This window comes from Neltuma alba, unplaced genomic scaffold (genome assembly GCF_004799145.2).
Source record: "Neltuma alba isolate B1F8T4 unplaced genomic scaffold, ASM479914v2 tig00011960_pilon, whole genome shotgun sequence".
NCBI lineage: Eukaryota > Viridiplantae > Streptophyta > Magnoliopsida > Fabales > Fabaceae > Neltuma > Neltuma alba.
In genome coordinates this window covers 93,895-114,681 of record NW_021636538.1, presented here as the reverse complement: position 1 = coordinate 114,681, position 20,787 = coordinate 93,895, and the positions used below count along the sequence as shown (strand labels likewise).

The window sequence follows — 20,787 nt, the reverse complement described above, 5'->3', positions numbered from 1 at the left end:
AAAAGATCCAAGCATTGTAGAAATGCAGAAGACGGGATTCTTGCGAATTCATCAAAGAAAATTCTAACTTCAGTCAACCAATCTATTTGCATCGGAATTTGGTGCTAGAATTGACAACAGAAAGTGAGTGAGGTCACAGTCGTTTAAAAATTAAAGTACGAAGAAATTAATGATTGAGTTTCTCAAAAATCACTTCTCTATCCATTTGGCCCTCTAAAGTGATAAAGCTTCTCAATTCTCTTCCTTCAAGAATTTTTTTTCCCCCAAAACCACAAGCGTCACACAAACACACTCAATTGTCCACAAACATATATTTAAACTACATCCTTGAAACTGCTACTTACCTTCCAGCCCTTGTAAGCCGCCTAGTTCTTTCAGGATAGCCAGCAACCGACTAGGCCCTTATCACAATTACTAAGCAAACCTCATATTTTTGGATGAAGCAGTTTTTTGTAGAAAACTTAACGCCTATAAGATAAATTTTAATTGATATGATAAAAGTACAGTTTTCTGTTAGAAAACAACATGCAACAGTTTGCTGGTTTTGAAATAAATGCAACCTTATAACAAAGAATGTCAAGAACCCCACATATACTTCAGAATCATTTAATAATAAACTATTCTATAACTGCTTCAGCAATTATAGGCATATACCAGGGTGGCAGTGAAAGATTTGCTTCAACGAAAAGGAGGTATGGAAACAAAAGCTAAAAATGGGAGGATCACTTTACCCAAAGTTATAAACAACCCTACCCTGAAAAGATTTGTCCCAAATCTGGTTTTCAGCAGAAAGAACAATCCCATAACACTTCTGACTCAGGAAAAAAACCGCCAAGGTTCACAGATGAGGAAACCTAGTCCCTGCCCTCCCCTTAAAAAATCCAAAACGTGCATAGCACACAATCAGATAAAACTCAAACTTGTATAAAAAGCATTTATCTTTTCCCCTTTCATTTACGGAGATTTCATCATGAACACGTACTAATATGCTTAATATATTTAATTTAATATAACAACATAATAGTTATGACTTTCAAACCTGCAACACAAAGAAACCTGCACAAAATCGGGTAAGCATGCATGTAGAGTACAAATAATCACACAAGTTAATTGTTTCTAAGCACTTATCAACATAATCTTAAAACAACTTAGCATCTCATGAAAAATCCATTTCAAGCATCACGTGTTCAAAAAATAAAAAAGATAATGTAATTAACAAAAAAATTAAAGTTATTAAAAACGAGAGAGAGTAAAAAAACCCCATAATACAGATTATAGAATATCAACTGCAGACACAGTGAAACACACAAGCATAAACTAAAATGACTTTAGTTCATCATCTGAAACTGAGTACATATAAAAATACACTCACGGTAGTACTAAAAGTCTAAAACATTTCCAAAGGTTTTTGAAGATGAATAAAAAGTTAAAATACAATATTTTGAAATAGAACCCAGGATGGGAAAAGAGGGGGAAAACAGAACGCCATTTGATAGTTTAAATACTGATCATTGTTGTAAGTAACATTTCATTATAAAGACGCCATTGCATCAGCTCCTTAAACTTCAGAAGAATCACCAGGCCAGTAATAAAAGACTGATTATGTGGAATCTGCAAAATGAATAATAGAGCATGAAAAACAATTTCAAGATTGAAAAAAGATAGGAGGTGTCCAAAAACCAGATTTTAATAAACTTGGTTGAATGAGCTATTAAGAGTCAAATGTCAAAACGATTTGATGTTCTTAACTTGCTGGGAACATCAGGCAACTGTGTTAATATAAATAAGGGTACATAACTAAAGATGTCTATGTAGTGAAAACCGGCTGCAATCGTAAAAAGCACAGCTTAACAAGACTACTCCACAAGTGAATATAGGATGTGTTCTGCCAGAAGGGTCCTACAACACAACAGGAACCAGCAAACAAGGATTTACAGAAAAGAGAGGATCACATTAAGAATATAAATCCGAAGCTTTCATCCATGCAAAAGAATTAGAGATCATAAAAGAAACCAAGTTGTTCCTCCAAATTCAAGTATAAACCCATTAATCTCAACAAACAGAGCATCAACTCATCATCAAAAATTCGTTTTCTCTAAGCTTCATGGTCCTTTAGCTTTTGTTACGGGATACACGGCACCAATTCTATCATCATATGCATATCATAGTATTTAAACACAAAGGAAAAAAAAACCAAGATAGGAAGACTTCCTTGTGCAGGAACATAGGTTCCAGCAGGAAAAAAAAACTAGAGTACGAAGTATGGGAATAAAACATAGGCATACCTAGTGCCCCATGTAAGGGGCAACACCACCATATTGGCCAACACCATGCTGCCCTCTTCCAGAACCACTTTGTCCCACCTGCTGGTTTGGATAAGTACCCTGTAAGCCGCTTTGATTTCCATATCCACCAATGACACCCGAACTTATGTTTGGTTGGTTACTGTAACCACCCTGCATTCCATGGCCTGCGGAAGGAACGGCTGGATTTACTGTAGCAGCTGATCCCAGAGTTCCCAATAAGTTGGTCAGTCCCAGGCCAGCCCCTTGAGTTGCAAGCAGTGCTGTCAGTGCCTGGCCAAGAGCTGGGTTTAGGGTCTGTGCAGCCGCAGCCTGCTGGTTAAATCCAATACCAGGTCCTGCTGGCGCCATCAGGTGCCCTTGTCCGGTAGCAGCCCCACCAACATATGTAGTGGTGTCATTTCTCTGGAATTGGGTTCTCTGAGGATTCTGATGTTGCTGATATTGAGGCTTTCCCGGCTTTGGACCATCTATTGCCTTCTGACAGTGCAAAATATGGCCCTCAAATTCCTTGTGAGGCTCTTCCAGCGCCTTTCTGGCACCCTCAACGCTCTTGTACACAAACAAGCAGAACCCTTTTGGTTTCCCAGTCAGCTTATCAAGCCCTAGTGGTCCTTCCTCGATCTCCCCAAACTTCGAAAAAAACACATGCAATTTCTGAGGATCCAAATCGGCCCCAACATTGCTGACATAAATCTTCCTTTGGGTATACTCCGATACCGGTTGTGATGGGGTCGATGGTACAGGGGCTGGCTGTTGAACCGGGCCAACCGAAGCCAGCTGGCAGGCCGTCATTCGGTTCCCAATCTTCTTCTGCGGTTGCTTCAGCGCATTACGAGCCCCACGACGCGATTTGAAGAGGATGAAGCCATACCCCTTGGATTTACCGGATACCTTGTCACATACCGCCTTGCAATCTTCAATTTCACCGTACTGCTTGAAAACGTTGATGAGGGTATCAGCGTTTGTGTCCCATCCGAGGCCGTGGACGAAGATTTTTCGATGAACGGGGTCCTCGTCAGCCACCTTTCGGACCCGATCCGCTACATCGCGATGTTTATTGGCCGCTTCGCACAGCAGATTTAAAATTTGTTCCTTGCTGAAAGGCTCCAGAAGCGTATGTATCGGCTCGTCGTCCTCCTCCCCCTCCTCCTTTCCATATTGACCGGTTACTGATGTTGCAGCCGCTGATGTTGACTGGGCCTTAGCAGCCTGATCGTTCGCGTTTTGGGCGTGATCGGCATTATCGTTATCATCTCCAGATCCTTCTCCTGCTTCTTGTTCCTCCTCTTCCTCTTCTTCTACCTCCTCCTCTTCTTCCACTTCAACTTCTTCGTAATCGGCTCCATTATTTTGGTCTTCCACAGCTTGGTCCGCTTCTGGTTCATATTGCTGCTGTTGATGCTGTTGCTTCAATGGGGGTTCAAAGGATTCGGCGGGTTTTGGCGTGAGCTTTCGCTTCCTCCCCATTGTTGGATGGACACTGACTGGAGCGCAGCCCAAGAAGACCCTAGGGTTTGGGATTTGGAATCACCATATCGGAACTCAGATATTTTTATCCTGTGGTTTTATATCAATATTTTGCTCCTTTTTCTTTTTTTTTTTTAACATTTTATGCCGGGTGGAAGCAAAGGTTGTGGCGGTTAAAAGGGCCTGGTAACAAAAAAAAATGGCGGTTAAAAGGGGATAAAATATTTCTTGCTTTCTTTTGGGGAATAATTGTGAAGAGTGACATTTAAGTTCAGAGCGTTAAATTAAGGGAAAATTGTTAAAAAAGACCTTGAAATTACAAAAACGCAGATAGAGACTCTTGACAACTTCACTTTGGGTTTTGACAACTTCAGGGCATATTATTCTTGTCAAAACCTAAAGTGAAGTTGTCAAGGGTCCCTATCTGCGTTTTTACAATTCCAGGGTCTTTTTTTATAATTTCCCCTTAAATTAATGGTATGACTTAGTTTTTTATAAACACATATTCAAAAAGTGTTTGAAAATTTCAAAATTACTTCTAAAACGTATTTTTTTACGAAACGAAACAAACTCCTTTATATATTTACTTTATAAATTATAAAAATACTTTTAAAATCATAATTTAATTTCCATCCAAATACCCCTTAAATCAATGATAGTTAGCTTCCTAAAAAAAATCACAAAATGAGTTGCAAATATTGTCTCAATTAGCTGAGAGTTGCATTTAAATTTTGCATACCTTATTTATAATTAAAACCCTTAATATATAATTATATGAATTAAAATTTATAACTCATTTTTATTTAACAAAAAAAAATTTGCCAGCATTTTATAAAAATTTGTTAAATCTTGCCCGTCATTAATTCTCACTTTTAGCACCTAGTTGTTATTCACTCTCAGTCGTAAAGTAACGTTGGTCCAAATGTTAGTGTGGTTCAATTGCTTTGTCCTCACAGAAATATACTGATTTTATCCACACGTGGTTTTTTTTTTTTTGGTTTCCTTTTTTCAGCTTAAAGCTCTTCAATTTGGTAATTTATGAGTTAAATATGGTTGCTTTTTTTTAATAAAACGATAATTTTATTCAACCAACAAAATGTTATATACTAAAAAGGCTCCCAAGTCTAATTACTAATAATTAGAGAAAGGGTCAAAGAACAAACAAAAAGGAAAAACAAAATATTAATGATCCTGTTAAAAGCAGTATCCATGTTTAATGTCTGATACATTGAACAAAGTTACGTTTTTTTTTTTGTATAAAAATTTTTGGAAAGGGGTTGGGCTCACCCACGATCTAAGGACAGGGCGAAATCTCCCTTCCTTCTAGGTCATACCAATGTTGGGTAGGGTGAGCCGTCAAATACCTTCAGGCGTTTACCTAGGCACCCAAGAGCTAGGATGCCTCTCCAAGCACCGTGACTAGAACCACAACAAAGTGGTATTCTCCAGGGATCGAACACATGCCAACTTGGTCATATGTCTCACCTCTTCGCCAGCTGAACTCACAGACGATGAGTGAACAAAGTTACGTTTGATAAGAGAATATTTGTGTTTTAAAAAAAAAAGAGAAAAAAAAGAAGCCCAAACAAACATCATGTGTCAAGAAAAGAGTCCTGAGCGAAGTCTTCCACCATGCAAAACTTGACTTGCTTCAACGCGCAGGGTCGGGATCATGATGCGGGCAACTGAGAAGCCAAGCATACGATATCCGACAAAGAAGACCACCACAAGGCATCCAGCTAACCACCTAATTCACTATGTCTTAATTCAGCTTATTTGGATTTGCAATTATAAATAATTTTGGATAATTTAAGACAAAACTTTATTCATATTCTATAAATTATGATTGGAAAACTAGTTGTAAGTTATTCTAAACAATAGTAGTCCAGCGAAGCCAAAAGACAATTGATTATACATTTGTCACTCAAAGGGTCTGTTTAAAATAATTTATAAATAATTTTTTAATTATAATTTACGAATTATAATATAAATATATGAGACGAGTTTTATCTCAGTCTACTTAAAACATACTGATAAGTGTATATGTACGTGATTACAAATAGGTCTAAAAACATGTACTTTATAAAAAAATAAATTTTACAGTTTAATTCTATCTAAAATTTCTTCCTCACACAACTAATCCAAAATTATTATTATTATATGCAACATTAGCGAAGGATCAAAAAGTGACATGGAGGAGGTTCAGAGAAAAAATGACGTGGAGACTTGTTTACGGGTAGGCGACGCTGAAAAGATAGAGAAGACGCGGAAATTGCAGCAGAAACTGGCAGTTAGTTAGCAAGTCGTCAGGAAGGGCATGCCCCGTAGCATCAGATCTAACAACTCTAATGGCCGAATTGTCGTTTTGGCATCGCACTTGACCTCCATGGCTTCGGAAAAAGAAACTGCTCTTGCAGCCACTCCCTCCGATTCTCCTACCATGTAAGCTTCTCTTTGTTTTCATTGCTTCTTCCCTTACTTTCCGCACTTATTCGATATTCCATTGCGCATTTCCGGAGACAAATCTTTCTGCGATCATCCTGTTTAACTTTCCCGCTACCTCATTCAATGCATAAAGAACCTAAAACTTGATGTCGCCTGATATAACGGGTAAATGAATAAACGCTTCAATACAATTCTGGGAAAAAACCAAGAAGAGTGGAAAATTTTCCTACTGGAAAGTTAAGGTGCCGTTCACAGCTTTGATGGATGATTTTTCGTACTGTTTTCAAGCTGGTATCCATTCGCCCACAAAGCAACCATAGATTTTGGCTCTCCGGAGTCTGTGGTTATAGCAGGGCAATTAATAACATCATTGTTTTTAGCGCTCGTCAGTGCCCAGAATTGATGTCTTGACTTTTGTTTTCTCCGTCGCTCAGATTTGACAAGATCATCAACAAGGAAATTCCTTCTACCGTGGTTTACGAGGATGATCAGGTACTTCTTGATGCTGTGTGTAACCTTTATTTTTGCGAGCAGGAATTCAATGTGCTTGTTATAGACAGACAAAGGCAGCTGCTACGCCGCTGTTTCTATAGACAAATATTTATCACTGAATCATGCCTCAATATCACACCTAACAAAGATAATATCATTGAGAGGTCGGTCGCTTTTTATGGTGGAAACGGAAAACAATACAACAAAGAGTTATGCTCAAATTGTTCAGGCAAGCTGGGTTGGATTTTTTGCTGCTGCTTTTAGCTTCAATGGAAGTCATGCACTTATATGGTTTTTGGAGTCTTCTGTTTTTGTCCTCACTTATCCTCAGACATCCATTTTAATCCACGTTTTATTTCTTAATTGTTAATGAAACTTATGACGATTTTGAGTTAGATCCATCAAGTACTATGATTTGCACTAATAATTTGTTAAAGGTAACAAGGTACCACTGATCAAATCTACACTGAGGAAATTATTGTATTGGTATTGTTGGAAAAATAATATAAATTTGTATTTTGCTATTTATGTTTCTGAACTTCTGTTTCTGAACTTCGAAATGAGTTGTGGGTGGCTAGGTTTTCTTTATCCCTTGACAATGGTTCTGGCCTAATATGTTTGTTATTTTAACAGTATCACTGCAATTGATTATCTTATTTCGCTTGCATTTTTGACAGGTCCTTGCTTTTAGGGACATTTCTCCTCAAGCACCAACACATATCTTAATCATTCCTAAAGCCAAGGATGGGTTAACTGGTCTAGCCAAGGTACTTGTTATTGGGTTGTGGACTGGTGATCTTGCTGTTACCGTTGTTATATTTTGTTGCTTCTGATTGTTAAGTAGGAAAAAGTATCGCAGATATAAACATGCCCAGTGTAGATCTTGATTATCAGAGACTTTTGATAACAATATCTTTTCATCTATGAGATGGATATCAATTTTGGCATTCGTACTATTACTTGTCTCGGTCACTTCTTCTAAGCAGCGGTTCAAGAATCAAGTTGACCACTTTGCTTAGCCCTTCTATTCTAATCAAATATTCAACTATGTGTTTGGCCGTAATCAGATTGAGCTAATGTTAGACTCGACTAACATTTTAGTTAAGCATGGCAACGCCATATTGATTATTGAGTGGTGAAAAGATTTAGAATAAATTAACGAGATAAGAACAAAGGGAAATACATTAGGCACTGGGAAGCAGTTATTCTTTCCTTGTTTACGAGTTCAGTGAAGAAAAAATGGGGGAGGCTGTTCATTCTTTCTGCACTTGAGGCATTCTGTAGCAAGTGGAGGACATAAAGTGATAAAACATATTCAACTGGATTGCGCTTACTCGTTACTATAAGTCAAATTGATCATTTTTCATATTTTCCGTTATGAGTTCCTCTGTTTTTAAATCTTTCCTCCATTATGTAATGTTTCCATTCCACATCTAGTGGAAATATCATAAATTAGCAAGAAAAAATGTGCTTCTGTTGAGTCGTGTATATGAATTCAGAGGCACATTTTAATTTTACCTCTATTGGAACTTTCAACCTTGTACCTTCATAGTAGCAGCTAAAACTGTTCAACTTTCAACTCTGGCTATTTGTGTGCTTTTATTCTGACTTATCATGGTGCTGTGCTGTTGTCCAGGCTGAGGAAAGGCACTGTGAGATTCTTGGCCGCCTTCTATACACTGCAAAGCTGGTTGCAAAGCAAGAAGGTCTTGATGATGGTTTCCGGATTGTAATTAATGATGGTCCAAGTGGATGTAAGTGCTCATCCCCCTGTCAAAATTTTGGTCAGAAATTGCTTGGGAAACATATAGTGTCTAGTTAACTGATGTAGTCAGCCATTAGAAACTCAATGAATTGGTCATTTGATCCCACCATATGTGTGCCTTCGTCTATCTCATTTAAGCTCGCTTTACGTCTTTAACTTTCATATTGAGTTATTTTTGGCAGGCCAATCAGTTTATCACATTCATGTGCACCTCCTTGGGGGACGACAGATGACCTGGCCCGCCGGCTAAAATTGAGGGGAGGATTCGTGGCGAGCCACATGACTTGCAGGAAACTTCCGGCAGAAGGCATTTATTTGCCCCAATGCTATCTAAATTAATAATGAACGGTTCAAGTGATCAGAGTCTATCTATTAGTAGTTCTCCATCTAATAACGGATTCATGGTGGCTGTTATTACGTGTTGATGACAATTGACAACTAGAATTAGGTATAATTTTATCCTTACTGAATGGCGTGCTTCCTGGACTCTGAATGCCCGTACGAAGCTCCGAAGGATGTGCTATTAAAGTTCTGGATGGATTTTGTCTATGTGCCGCGCTGATATATTGGTAGAGCTTTTTTCAAAATAAATAAATAAATATCTAAAGTGCAAGCGCTTATACCATGCGATAATCTCATAATCTTCAAACCACGTAAAAGGAAGAAACTGAATGTACAATACATAAATATAAATTTATGGAAGCTTTTTAAAAAAATAAAATAAAGAACACAGTGTCCCTGTGCAATTTACTAATAGATTCACTATGGTAAATTTTATGAATTCTTACAAGATACTCATATGCATTATATGATTCTTGGGTATTTAATTTGTTGGTATAGCTTAACCCTAACAATGGATTAATATATTATAGGGACTTGTCCTATATCTAGTCCTACAAATGGATTCATAATAAATGAATAAAAAGGTGCAATTTGGCGCTGGTCCCAGATGAGAGAGAACCTCCCCCCCAAACCAAAAATATTTTTTATTCACAGTTACCAAATCCAAAATCTTATTAGTGCTGATTTATTTTCAACTGTAGTCATTCAAGTGTGACTGATGAAGACGTTCGTAATAATACATGAATATAGTTGTAATCAGGCAACTTAACCTGCTTCAGTGATTTGTTAAAGAAAACATTAATCAATCCTAATAATAATAATAATAAAAGTGCTGTAGAAGAACCCTCTTCTTTTCTTCTCATCACTTTCCCCCTCTTCTTTTTCTAACTTTTAGATCTTAAATCAATATTTTAATGGTTCAGAATCCAATGAGTATAAAAAGAAGAGGAGGGAACATCTTAGATTTGATTCTAATATGAGAATTTAATTCATTTTGTCTCTTATTTTTCTTTATACTATTTTTTTTATACACATAGTTAAAGAGGATAAATTAGAAAAATCAACACACGTTTTAAATAAATAACTAGTTTAATTAATTTTTTTTAATATTTTTAAATTAACCATACAGCTCTTATATATTATGAGGATGTGATAATAAAAGAGGAAACCAGGAAAGGAAATAGAGTATAACGTAGTTTCTGCGGTACCTGTCTGGATGTAATTGGGAACTTGACATGAAAAGCAGGACAGAGGTAATAAAATGCTGCAAATTTTGACATCATGCGAGATTACCCTGATCAGTTATCAGGGTCTGAGGTTTGGCTTTCACTCCAATCATCAAAATAGAAAACTTCGACGTACCATTCATTGAAGCGGCTTCTATGATAAGCCTTCTTGTGATCCAGCTTCTTCTTCTTCCTCCAGACACCACCATTCTTCTTCTTCAAGGTCAAAAGTGACGACTCTTTCTCAGCTTCTTCCACAAGGTTATGAAACTCAAGTGGCCCTCCTGAAGGGATCCTTGAAATCCTCATAGGATGCCTTCCCATTACTCTTTTCTTATCAGTGATCTCAGCGGTGACCCGATCTGGCACAGCAAATGAGATTCCAAACTTGCGTGGAGCTGACCTTATAGTGCAGTACTTCAAGCTCATTCTCTTCAGGGGATAGTGTCCTCTGTTTTCTTGCTTAGTACTTGCCCCGGTAAGAAAAGTTATCTGATTTATATGGAGTTTGACGAATGAGGATACCATAGGGCCATTGGAAAACTATGGACTTTTCATAGGCCTGTGTCTCTTCTGCTGCTTTTCTGATTGCTTTTATGGACCTATAAAGAGATAAAGGTCAAGTTTTGAGCAGTTCACAAATTCCGACGGCAGCGTGAAGATTAGAATTGGACTTTTGGCATTATTTTGATAAGAGCGAATCGTACTTGGCAAGCCGCAATGTATTGCATGCCGAAACAAGAAAAAGATGGGCTTAGGCGCCTGGCTGTGCTAATCCATTGTCCAAGGCCTGGAATGGTTAGCCCACAGTTTCGCTTATTAGTTATTACTATTGGTTCCTTTAATTTAATTGCCACCTTCAGGAACCTATGAAGCATATTCTTCCTTACATTTTTATTTCTCGAACATGTGTATCGTCCTATCAGAGTTAGTCAATGATGTTTGCATCCAGCACCAGAGATTTGATATGTCCTAAATGGAATTTAAATTTTAAGCTCTTGCCTTGTGAATCGAAAAGAGTACACCAAATATGTGATTTTTTGTTTTGTTTTACCTGCTAGTGAAGTTGTGTTTAGTAAAAAAAACTAGTTTTTGTTGGAAAATGGTGACCTCATTAGTGCTGAGCTTCTCTCTCACACACTATGTTTGTATGTATATGTGTGTAAATAGTAAAGCTTCGTTTAAATACATAAAATTTATTCAAAAGATTTTTTTGACAGCAAATTTTGGATCTCACTATTATTTTAGGACGACAGGATGAAGAACCTAAATCCAAATAATTGTGATGCGCACAGTGGGGATTGTTTGGATTGTCCTCAAATCAATGATGACGATGACTGGTGAGCTATAAAAGCCGCTTTTATGTAAAACGAAAAGGGGACCAGTCCCAGCAGCCCATTTCCCCCACATTGAACTTCAAAAAAAGTTTGAGGCACATGCAATGGACCCAAGTTACACAGAAGGACCTTCTACTTTCCGTTCGTTGCCCTTATCTCCAGGACCCTAACGACAAGATAGCTTTTTGTGCACCAGTACTATAAGCATGGAATTTATCACATTTCCGCTCAATAATCTCAGCATCATGCAAAGATTAAGCACTTTTGTCTAATTATCTTGTTCGGTTCTGTGGGCCAACAAAAATCCTTCTTCATATTCATGAAAACAACTAAAACACAACCTCCTAGATTTCCAATATCAGTATACTCCTGATCAAACCAAAATATCAATTCTCCCTACATAAAGAATTAGCTTAACACGCGCTACAATCTCTGAGACACAATGGAACACCGATTCCACGATAAATGAAATCTGATACATAATCCCAAAACGAGAGTTAAAAAAGGGGATTCGTGCCTCTAAAGAACATAATTTTGCCCTGCAACTATAAGAAGGAAGCATGCATGCACGCACATGACAGTGGAAATTGCTGAACAAATATACAGAATTATAAGCCATGTTCAGAAACGCGTAATGGCTACGTCGCAAAAGCAAGGGAAATGGGAGCAGTTTGACACATTGCGAGCGGAGAGCCAACGTAATGGGTTTTCGCTGTTTCCCCATGAGCTTCGCCGGCGTCGCCGAATTCTGATGCCTTAACAGGCAAGTTAACAGCACCAGTTGTGTCAAATTCAAAACCTTCTCCAGAGCTCATACTCCAATCGATGCTAGCCTCCCTGGACTCGTGCTTCTCTGTTATGGTTCTTGTCGTTGATTCCTTACTCTTAAACAAAAACCCACTGTTAATAATGGTATCTAACGGTTTCGCATCGGAGTTGGTTCCTGAATGTGTCGATGTGGCTTGAGTGGGGAAGCTCACAATCTCGAAAAGATCCGAACTTGCATCGCTTGCGGCGTCGTCATCGACGATTCCTGACTTGGGACTCTGTGAAACACTTCGGGGTTCAATATATGGGGGACCAAAAACTTCCAAAGAGTTACAAGGTGGATCTTCTTCTACTGATTTTGGGTTTAGCAGGGGAAAGGTGAAACCATCAGTGACAGGCTTAACACAGGCCATGACTTGCCGGGGCCGCAAAATCGTAGAAGCTTCATCATCATTCTCAGCTGTGTGGAGCATTTGAGATTTGGTGGTCAGTACATCCTGGTTCGAAGGTGCCTGGTCGACCATGTTGTTGGGTGAGATTGGAGTCCTACGAGCCTCAGACATGTTAGATACAGTCTCCGACATGGCAGGCTTTTCTATTGGGGTCCTCGGATTGGATTCAAGATCCTTCCTTTTGTGACTCAGAGAACCTCTACCATTTGGATTGTTTGATGGAAATGGAGGAGGAGGTGGTGGTAGTGCTGGTACTTTGGTTTTGGTCGCTGGTTTCATCTCCTTAACTTGAACAGATTTCTTATCGGCGCAGGGACATTTCCTTCGGCAAAGCCGTATGGGTTTCGACAATGAAGCTTTTATTTTCTTTTTGAGCTCAGTAGAGCGAGATTGATTGCTCATAGAGACTGGTTTCGCTCCTGAAAGAAGAGGAAACAAACCAGTGTGGCTATTATTCCAATTGGCTTCCGAAGAGGCTGTTGTTGCAGTTACAGCACCACCAAATGAACGATCTGTGTAGTTTCTGGGGTCAGCGTAGTCTGTACCAACAACATCACCCAAAGGAGAAAATCTTGTGTTGCTGCTAATGGTCAATTTTTGAATGTGATGGTTGTTCACTTGGTTGAAGAAGCTCTTGTGGGCATCGAAAATACTGAGCTCAAAGATGGGATCATCTATGGTAAGATAAGAAGAGAAATATGCATCTATATCTCTATTGGTCCGTGATTTCATAGCCAGGCTGCCATGAAAGGTCTTCATCGAAGTTGGCTTTTCCATTTTGCCTACTATTAGGGAAATTAGAATAAAAATTGTGATTAGAAAAACTAAGGATGAAACTGAACTGCTGAGTTGTTGCCTTCTGAAAAATGCTTTATGCTGATTTATATAGATCAGGATTATTGCCATCTTGTCTTGTAACTAATCATACGGCAAGCTGGAACAGTATATTCAAGTGTTTCATGAATGTAGAGATAGTCTTTTTTTTCCCCCCTTTTTTTGTGGGCGCAAGATAAAGTCTTTATTTAATAATAGAGCATTCCCTATATTCTATTATGCCTATGCAGTAGAATGATATATAACTGATTCATCTGCTCCTTGGCCATTTGGATGCATCATGGCCACCTCTCAAGTGCCAATTTCTTTCTAGAGTTAATCATTGAAACAATTTCTAAGCGAAAGCTAAATGTAGCAATCAGATATTGTATTTGTAGATGTGATTATAATAACATATTTTCGGAATTTACTGCAGGATAATCCTTTGCTGTCCTCAAATACTTGTCGGTACCAACCATCTTTAACTATTTTGTCACGTTTTGAATTGACTGATTAATAAACAACTATTTTTAAATTAGCTCGGGTAAGATAGAAAAATATGATGTTGACACGTGATGGCTTTTCTTTTTGCAAATTTATTGAGAACCTAGGGTCATGCATCTTGCCCAATTTATACAGTTGAAATCAGAAAAGAACGCTAGATGCTTGTAGTTGTAGGACTCCAAAACAATGTGTGTAACCATCAAGAGACCTAAAAAGTGAATGAACCACTTTTTCTTCTGATGGATTTTTCTTTCCAAACTCAAGATATGTGACCATTCCTCACCTTTCTTTCTTTCACTTTGTGAGTAAGCTTTATCTTCATGTGGCCGCGTGATAAGTTGAGTGGCATTGATTTAAAGAGATCAAGAAAAGAAGTGAGGCTCATCTGATCTGACATTAAGCATTAGCCAGCTGCCAATGTGAATGTCATGTGAGGGTCCATTTCATTTGACATTTATGAAAGGTCTCCAAACTTTGAACAACCCATATAGATCTGTCTCTAAGGGTTACCCAAATCGATCTTTTCAGAGTTGGATTGATTTTGGAAGCAGAGCATGGTGGGTCACCATTAACCTTCCAGGTAACATGCAATGCTTTATTATTATTGTTTCCTTTTTAGACCATTCATGCATGGCCATTGCCTGGGAGGAACGATTTTATTCTCAGTAAAGTTTTGGCCATTCAAATTTATGATTTTCTCATTCAGGACCCGTGGGTTGTACAATAATTGACATCAATGGAGGTTCAAAGATTCCTTCTCGGAGGTCAGATGTTTGGTCGAAGCAGTAGCCGGTGAACATGAAGCCATTCACATGAGAATTCTTATAAAACTTATCTTAGGATAATTATTAATTTATGTCATATATAGTGTGTGGGTAATAGGTAGAAATTCTGGTGCATTTCACCAGAAAAGACAGTTTGTTCAGTATGCTATAGGCATATTCTAAATATGAAAGTCATCTATTCCCAACAAGGGAATAACATAACTATTCATTCATGTTCACATTGTCTCGTTTGTCTCAATACTCAATTGACGAAAAGAAAAGAAAACCCTTAACTAGAACTATAGAGAAATGAAGAAGTTGGGTGAATATAGAGTTCAAGTATAATAGCTCAGAATTCAGAAAATGCGCATATAAAAGAAGTGATTCTGCTTATGTCTTCAAAGACGCAAATGCTATAGCACATTTAAGGGGAATGAAAAAGTTTTCGAAGTCATAAACAATCGTAGGCCCTCAACCGAAGGGGATGCCTGATATTTATCCTTTTATGGAGGTAAGGACAACGATCCCTAACAGTTTATTAGTGGCCATCATTCTTCACCAGAGAATCTATTTCAGCTTCGCAGTCATGCGTGTTTGGGTCAGTTTCATGGACTACTAGGATATCTTCGTTTAAAGCAATCTTAAACTCGAACAAAAGCTGCAGAAAATCCCCGAGGAATTATGATCAATAAAATTATATATATCTAGTCTTTGTATTTTTCAGAATAATATTATCCATGCACTAAGAGATCCCATGCCAACAATTGAACACGCAAAAATACCTGAAAATCCCTGTTTGCTCCCCAATTAAGCAAGGCTCTGATGTTCAGTTTTGCTTTTCCTGACTTTGGATGCCCGATGGTGGAAGTAGATAAATTGGATTAAAATCTAAAACTGATTTTAAGGAAGACATAGTTTTGCTACATCACTTAGTGCAAATTGCTCAAAGCAAGAATCTCATGTCTCCACTCTCTTTCTTTTCACATGTTTCAATGTCAGGAAATCACATGCTCTAAACTCAAATCCTATGCGTCGGCCCAAAAAAAAGAAGAAAAAACTCAAATCCTATGCATGTCTAAGAGTTTGGATAATCGACATAATTAACTATTAAAGTTAATAAGCTACCCTAAATCATACAGTTCTGTTGATCCTAAGCAATTGCTACTTTTACAAGAAATTCACTTTCTCTAACAAGATTAATATGCAATAATACAGATAGATTAGAAGGATACGAAAATATCAAGAAGGACACATCCTGCAGCATCCACGAGCCAAGGCAGGTTTGGTCTAATTTTTGACCATTCCATACTGCTCACTAGTATGCTATAGAAAAGGCAAAGCACAATTTCATGGGTATATCTGAAGATGTAAAAAGTCACTTTTGTACCAACACTCCAAACAGAGAAGAAAACATAACTGGCGGCATACCTTCCTACGTAAGTGCCGTTCCCAATCAAAGCAAATAAAAACATCAAAGGATTGAGACCCTGCATATGAAAAAAGGCAGCCATGAACGTTGTTGCTTCATGTAACCGGATAGAAAAATCGTCACTTCTCTCGTATATTCAGGAGAGGGGATCAAGGGAAAAAGATGGCTATGCGATGCTCACAGCTCACATATGCATATTAACGGCTTTGACAGTTAGAGTTTCTTACCTCAACATTACCCCTTTTTATCTGCAAAGTTGATGAAAATTTTGTCAACATGAATGATCAAGATATGCATACAAATAAAACCACTAAAACAGTATGGTTCACTTAAAAATGGAATTTTATTCATTAATTCTTGCAGTTTCAAAATCTACAAGAATAGCTACTTTTGTTTAGAGTGCTATAATTTGTGTCTTCCTAATATCCTTTTCGAAGTCCAAAAGCAAGGTATACCAATGATGTGATGGACTACTACAATCCACATCCACAACCATGCAATAAAGATTTCTTGAAAGTAAACTTTCTGACCTAACTGGCACCAAAATGTAACTCACATTTAAATGAATCTGAGGAAGTCTACCGCTCATATACAATGCTGCCATTGCCCAACCAAGTAGAACCCCAATGCCACTGCTCCCTTCCGAGTCATGCTCTGGCAACTGAACCCCATTAACCTGTATTTGCTGTAACTTAATGATCAATAGGGAACTGGAAATTCCCTTTTTCCTATGCTTAAAATCATTACAATCTTCCTGGTTGTGAAGGGGAAAGTTTATAGAAGACGAGAGAGAGAGAGAGAGAGTTGCGTGCAATTGTAACGCATCCCAATTGACCCCAAAAAATGTATTAAAGTTCAAACGAAAATGATGCTGAACAGGTCTCTTCCTATCCTTATAGGATGCGATGACTGAATTGTAAGCTGCCAGGCCAATATCCTGGCAGCTGTGAGCTGCACCTTACACAGCTAAACAAGTTGCAATTTGTATTACCTGAAAAAGCTTTCTACCAACTAGTATCACAAATTCATGCCTCGGAGATTTGACCATGGCATTGGGTCTTGTATCTGGTGATTGAATCAGATTTAAACCGGCAAGTAAGGTAAATGCAGACACCTAAACCAGGGCCAAATGCATTACACGTCAATGCCGGAGCTCTTGTATGTTTATTCACCCATAAGATAGTTGAAGGAAGTTTACCAAACATAGTGTGTTTTTTATCTTCAGAGCTGGCGCAGACTCTGGTGAAACAATTGGAGCAAGCAAGGGCTCCGCTTTAGAATCAAAATTGTCTGCAGAAGTAGGGGACATCCTCTGGGCTAAGACAGATCCAGCCGTGGGAGTATGACTTGTTGAAAGAGATCTTGCGGACCTAGTGTGTTTAAAATAAACTGATTACTCATGATAACTTTTCCACATTACAAAATAGAAGCCACCGGAACTCCAGTTACTTGCATGCTCGTGCATTTGAATCTCAGTGAATTTCAACATCCTAATGAAGAAATAAATGCAAAAGGAAGGCAAAATAAAGTGTATACAAATAAGAATTTCATTATGGCAAACACCTCATTTGAATATGAGTTGAAGCCTGATGTTCACAGGAGAATATGCAAAGCAAATCATGGAGCATTTTGTTCATTTATGCATGAATTGTTTTACGTTGTTCAATCAATGAAGGTTCAATAATCACTTTTTCAATAAGAAAGTAACGGTAAGGACCTTGAACAGGATAGGTTAGAGACTAGAGAAATAAGTTTCCCAGACAATCATATCTTTTAAGACGAAGGAGAGGACATTGCCAGTTACCCACAGAACATGATTGACGCATCCTTTCTCGAAGGCCAGAGATATTTGCATTATGAACTGAAAGGTATTCGACAAACTACATCTGAATTTTTAATATTTACTCAGATAAAGGAAATCAAATATAACCCTTGTACCAATACACATCAGGAGATGGAAATCTATAGAAAAGGATGAGCAAAAAGGGGCGCGTTGAGTAATTCTAAAAGAGAAAGATCAATTACTGGTAGTATAATTCTCCAGTGAACATCCGAGGAAGGGCTGGAAGGGGAATAGGAGAACTGTAGCCGCTGTCTGTGCTGAAAGCTTCGGCCCCATTGCGCTGGTAAGCAATATCAGTGCTTTTCGTCCCTTCATTACTGCTTCGTGCAGCTTTTGATGCCTCAGCCTGTCCGTCCAATGAATGCCAGAATAAAATGGAATTATCCATCAATTAGAGCATAAAAAAAATATGGTAACATATTTTTACAAGGCAATTATAGGTACAAGACTCTTTTCCATCACAGAATATGATCACATAGTTCCAACTCTCGAGAGACAAAGGAAAAATGCTACCAAATTATGAATCTGATGCTGTGCTTTAATATCCCTAGTTAACTAAAAAGATGCCTTCTAATGCGAATTCATTGTTAAGGATCTGATAATTATTTGTCCTTCAGTATGAAATAACTGAAAAATGGTTCTACGTGACCAAGAAATTCCCCTGAAGTAAACTGGACAAACTGATGCATAGTTACAGTGCATTGAACAATGAGGTTAGTATTATATCTGTGATTATCACTATAAAACAAACAAAAAATTAGGTTATGAGGTGCGCACATGCAGTGAAAAGTAATAGGCTTTGCACCTTGTTCTGTCTGTAGCATTCGAGTCGAGGATGTATGTATCCGTAGTATATGGTTTGCAAAGTAAGTGCAAGAGTTATAAAGGTATACAGCTGCACATTAGTACAACAGAAGAAAGATCACTTCAACCAGTTGTGGCCGGGAGGTCAGATATAAGAAAGGTTTAATGGGTATTAAAAGTCGCCAGAATTTAGCAAGAATTCTTACCACTGCTGTATAATATTGAGTTGGAAGCTGCATAAACATGGAAAAGCTATCACTTAACATATCCTTAATAGTTTAATTTAAACAATAGGATATGTATGCGTGCAAGCTTTTATGTATGGATGCGTGTGCTAATGGTGAACCACAATTTCAAAGTAAGTTCCACTACAATTGGGTAAAAGAGCACTTATGGCGATCCTTGAAACAGCCATCTAAGGGAACAAAATGAAGAGAACCTTCTATATGAAGCCAATGACTAGTTACTACAAAGGAGATCAAGGAAGGTACAGTTGACAGTGCAAATCAAGCATCCATAATCAAAGTGAAATCTAGATTATCCGAAAATTAAGGAATGCAAGGCCAGAAGTGAATAATTTTGATAATGATTAAATTATAGCATGAAGCAGGGTTCAATTGCTGGTAATGCGTTCTGTTATTCAAATTTGGTCATTGGTTGCATTTCAAATTGAAATGAGGCAAATTGTCGTGGCTGCTCAAGACAACATGAGTGTTCACTTTTACACTTCCCGTCATGGCAGATTTGTCATTCTGCACTCTCTATACATGGACTTATCATTCAGTATTATGTTGTTTGAATATTTAAGACGTTTTTTATCAAGCTGCCCCGGCATTGTCATGGTTTTAATGGTATGTTAAGGAATTTCCACGCTGCAGAATCCCAACTTAACAGAAAAAGACGAGCTCTGTTTTCGTAGAGATGTAGTGTTGCTTCATGCATGTAGCAAGTTACTTGAACTGAAGCTTTTACAGATCATGGCAAGAACAAAATCACTCTGAGATTTACAAGAAATAAAGCACTTAAATACTCACAGTAGCAGGTTCTAACGAGCAGCCTATGAGGTTGAATAGATCTCTGCACAAGGGAACAAAAATAAACTGTATCAAAATATTGAACATAGGTTGAGAACTCTAAGCTGGTATTTTTTAGAAGATTCCATCGAAGAGAGACTAATAGAACAAGAGAATGGGCAATTAGATAAGAACATCGTCCTAACAAAGTTAGCAGCTTACGAGAAGTCAAAGAGAGAAATGACTAACCCGAGAATCCATGTCGTCAAGAAAAAGGTAGAGAGGCCTTCGGTGGATTTGTTTCTGAAGTTCGTGATGATTTGAGGAATCTCAGCCACAACCCAAGTAGCAACACTGATCATACCCAACGTGAAAGAAGTTGTCTCCTTCACACTGAAAAGATGCATTTGAGCCCATTGCGAGCAATGCTGGTCGCTAGGACATGACGGCGTGAAACTCCCAAAGACTCCCATCGCATCAAAGTGTCTGCGCAGTTCCAGAAATGCAGCAAGTCAATGACAGAGTCCCTCCTCAAGAAGACACAACATAGTGACCAGATTTTGTCATAAGAAGCCAAAAGATGCCAATAAAATAGTATATCCCCTTGGAAGTGTCACGAATGATATAGCAAAGTAACAATAATATAGGACTGCCTTTCATAAAGTAAATATCTTTTCAACTTTAATGATTGCATGAAATTCGGCGTTCCTTAAATTAAGCCAAGAAAAAGAAGCACCCTTTTGTCCTAAATGTGAACGACTGGAACCACTAGAAAGCAGAGCAAGGAAGGTAGTAAACCATTAAAAATTTAAGGTATGATGCAACAAGTCTGGACTTAGACAGAAAGGCACGAACCCAGAACCAGAAAGGGAGCAAGCAGAATATTGACGATTATTATAAATAGTGTGATCGGAAGCACCGAATAAAATCATTGTGAATAAAATATTGTTTTCAACAATTATTAATGTTTGCTACAATCTCACTTCGGTGGAACGCAGGAGACGACAGGTCATTGGA

General features: G+C 38.0%; 4 protein-coding genes across 6 annotated transcripts; 1 reads left to right on the top strand and 3 right to left on the bottom strand.

Moving 5' to 3' along the window:
- Positions 1 to 1,254: 1,254 nt before the first annotated feature.
- On the bottom strand, positions 1,255 to 3,841 carry LOC114719958 (UBP1-associated protein 2A). Of its 2 annotated transcripts, none has more exons than XM_028905536.1 (2): positions 2,286 to 3,840; positions 1,255 to 1,611 (listed from the first exon to the last, which is right to left on the bottom strand). In XM_028905536.1, exon 1 carries the CDS (start codon positions 3,771 to 3,773, stop codon positions 2,286 to 2,288), a length of 1,488 nt encoding a protein of 495 aa, XP_028761369.1. In that variant the 5' UTR covers positions 3,774 to 3,840; the 3' UTR covers positions 1,255 to 1,611. The 2 variants fall into 2 exon arrangements, with proteins under 2 accessions (XP_028761369.1, XP_028761371.1); XM_028905538.1 differs by lacking the exon at positions 1,255 to 1,611 and adding an exon at positions 1,798 to 1,899 and having other exon boundaries at positions 2,286 to 3,841.
- Positions 3,842 to 6,012: 2,171 nt separating this feature from the next.
- Positions 6,013 to 9,088, top strand: LOC114719962 (14 kDa zinc-binding protein). Its single transcript, XM_028905543.1, has 5 exons — positions 6,013 to 6,215; positions 6,653 to 6,710; positions 7,388 to 7,477; positions 8,347 to 8,464; positions 8,658 to 9,088. Exons 1-5 carry the CDS (start codon positions 6,091 to 6,093, stop codon positions 8,723 to 8,725), a joined length of 459 nt encoding a protein of 152 aa, XP_028761376.1. The 5' UTR covers positions 6,013 to 6,090; the 3' UTR covers positions 8,726 to 9,088.
- A 2,930-nt stretch (positions 9,089 to 12,018) lies between these two features.
- Positions 12,019 to 13,377, bottom strand: LOC114719975 (protein PHYTOCHROME KINASE SUBSTRATE 4-like). Its single transcript, XM_028905557.1, has one exon. The coding sequence runs from the start codon at positions 13,375 to 13,377 to the stop codon at positions 12,019 to 12,021; it is 1,359 nt and encodes a 452-aa protein (XP_028761390.1).
- Positions 13,378 to 14,880: 1,503 nt separating this feature from the next.
- On the bottom strand, positions 14,881 to 20,277 carry LOC114719959 (uncharacterized). Of its 2 annotated transcripts, none has more exons than XM_028905539.1 (13): positions 20,020 to 20,277; positions 19,792 to 19,834; positions 18,964 to 18,990; positions 18,759 to 18,848; positions 18,136 to 18,299; positions 17,309 to 17,480; positions 17,102 to 17,224; positions 16,667 to 16,795; positions 16,338 to 16,358; positions 16,110 to 16,168; positions 15,914 to 16,004; positions 15,464 to 15,569; positions 14,881 to 15,339 (listed from the first exon to the last, which is right to left on the bottom strand). In XM_028905539.1, exons 1-12 carry the CDS (start codon positions 20,241 to 20,243, stop codon positions 15,489 to 15,491), a joined length of 1,224 nt encoding a protein of 407 aa, XP_028761372.1. In that variant the 5' UTR covers positions 20,244 to 20,277; the 3' UTR covers positions 14,881 to 15,339; positions 15,464 to 15,488. The 2 variants fall into 2 exon arrangements, with proteins under 2 accessions (XP_028761372.1, XP_028761373.1); XM_028905540.1 differs by having other exon boundaries at positions 16,667 to 16,786.
- Between the last annotated feature and the right edge of the window lie 510 nt (positions 20,278 to 20,787).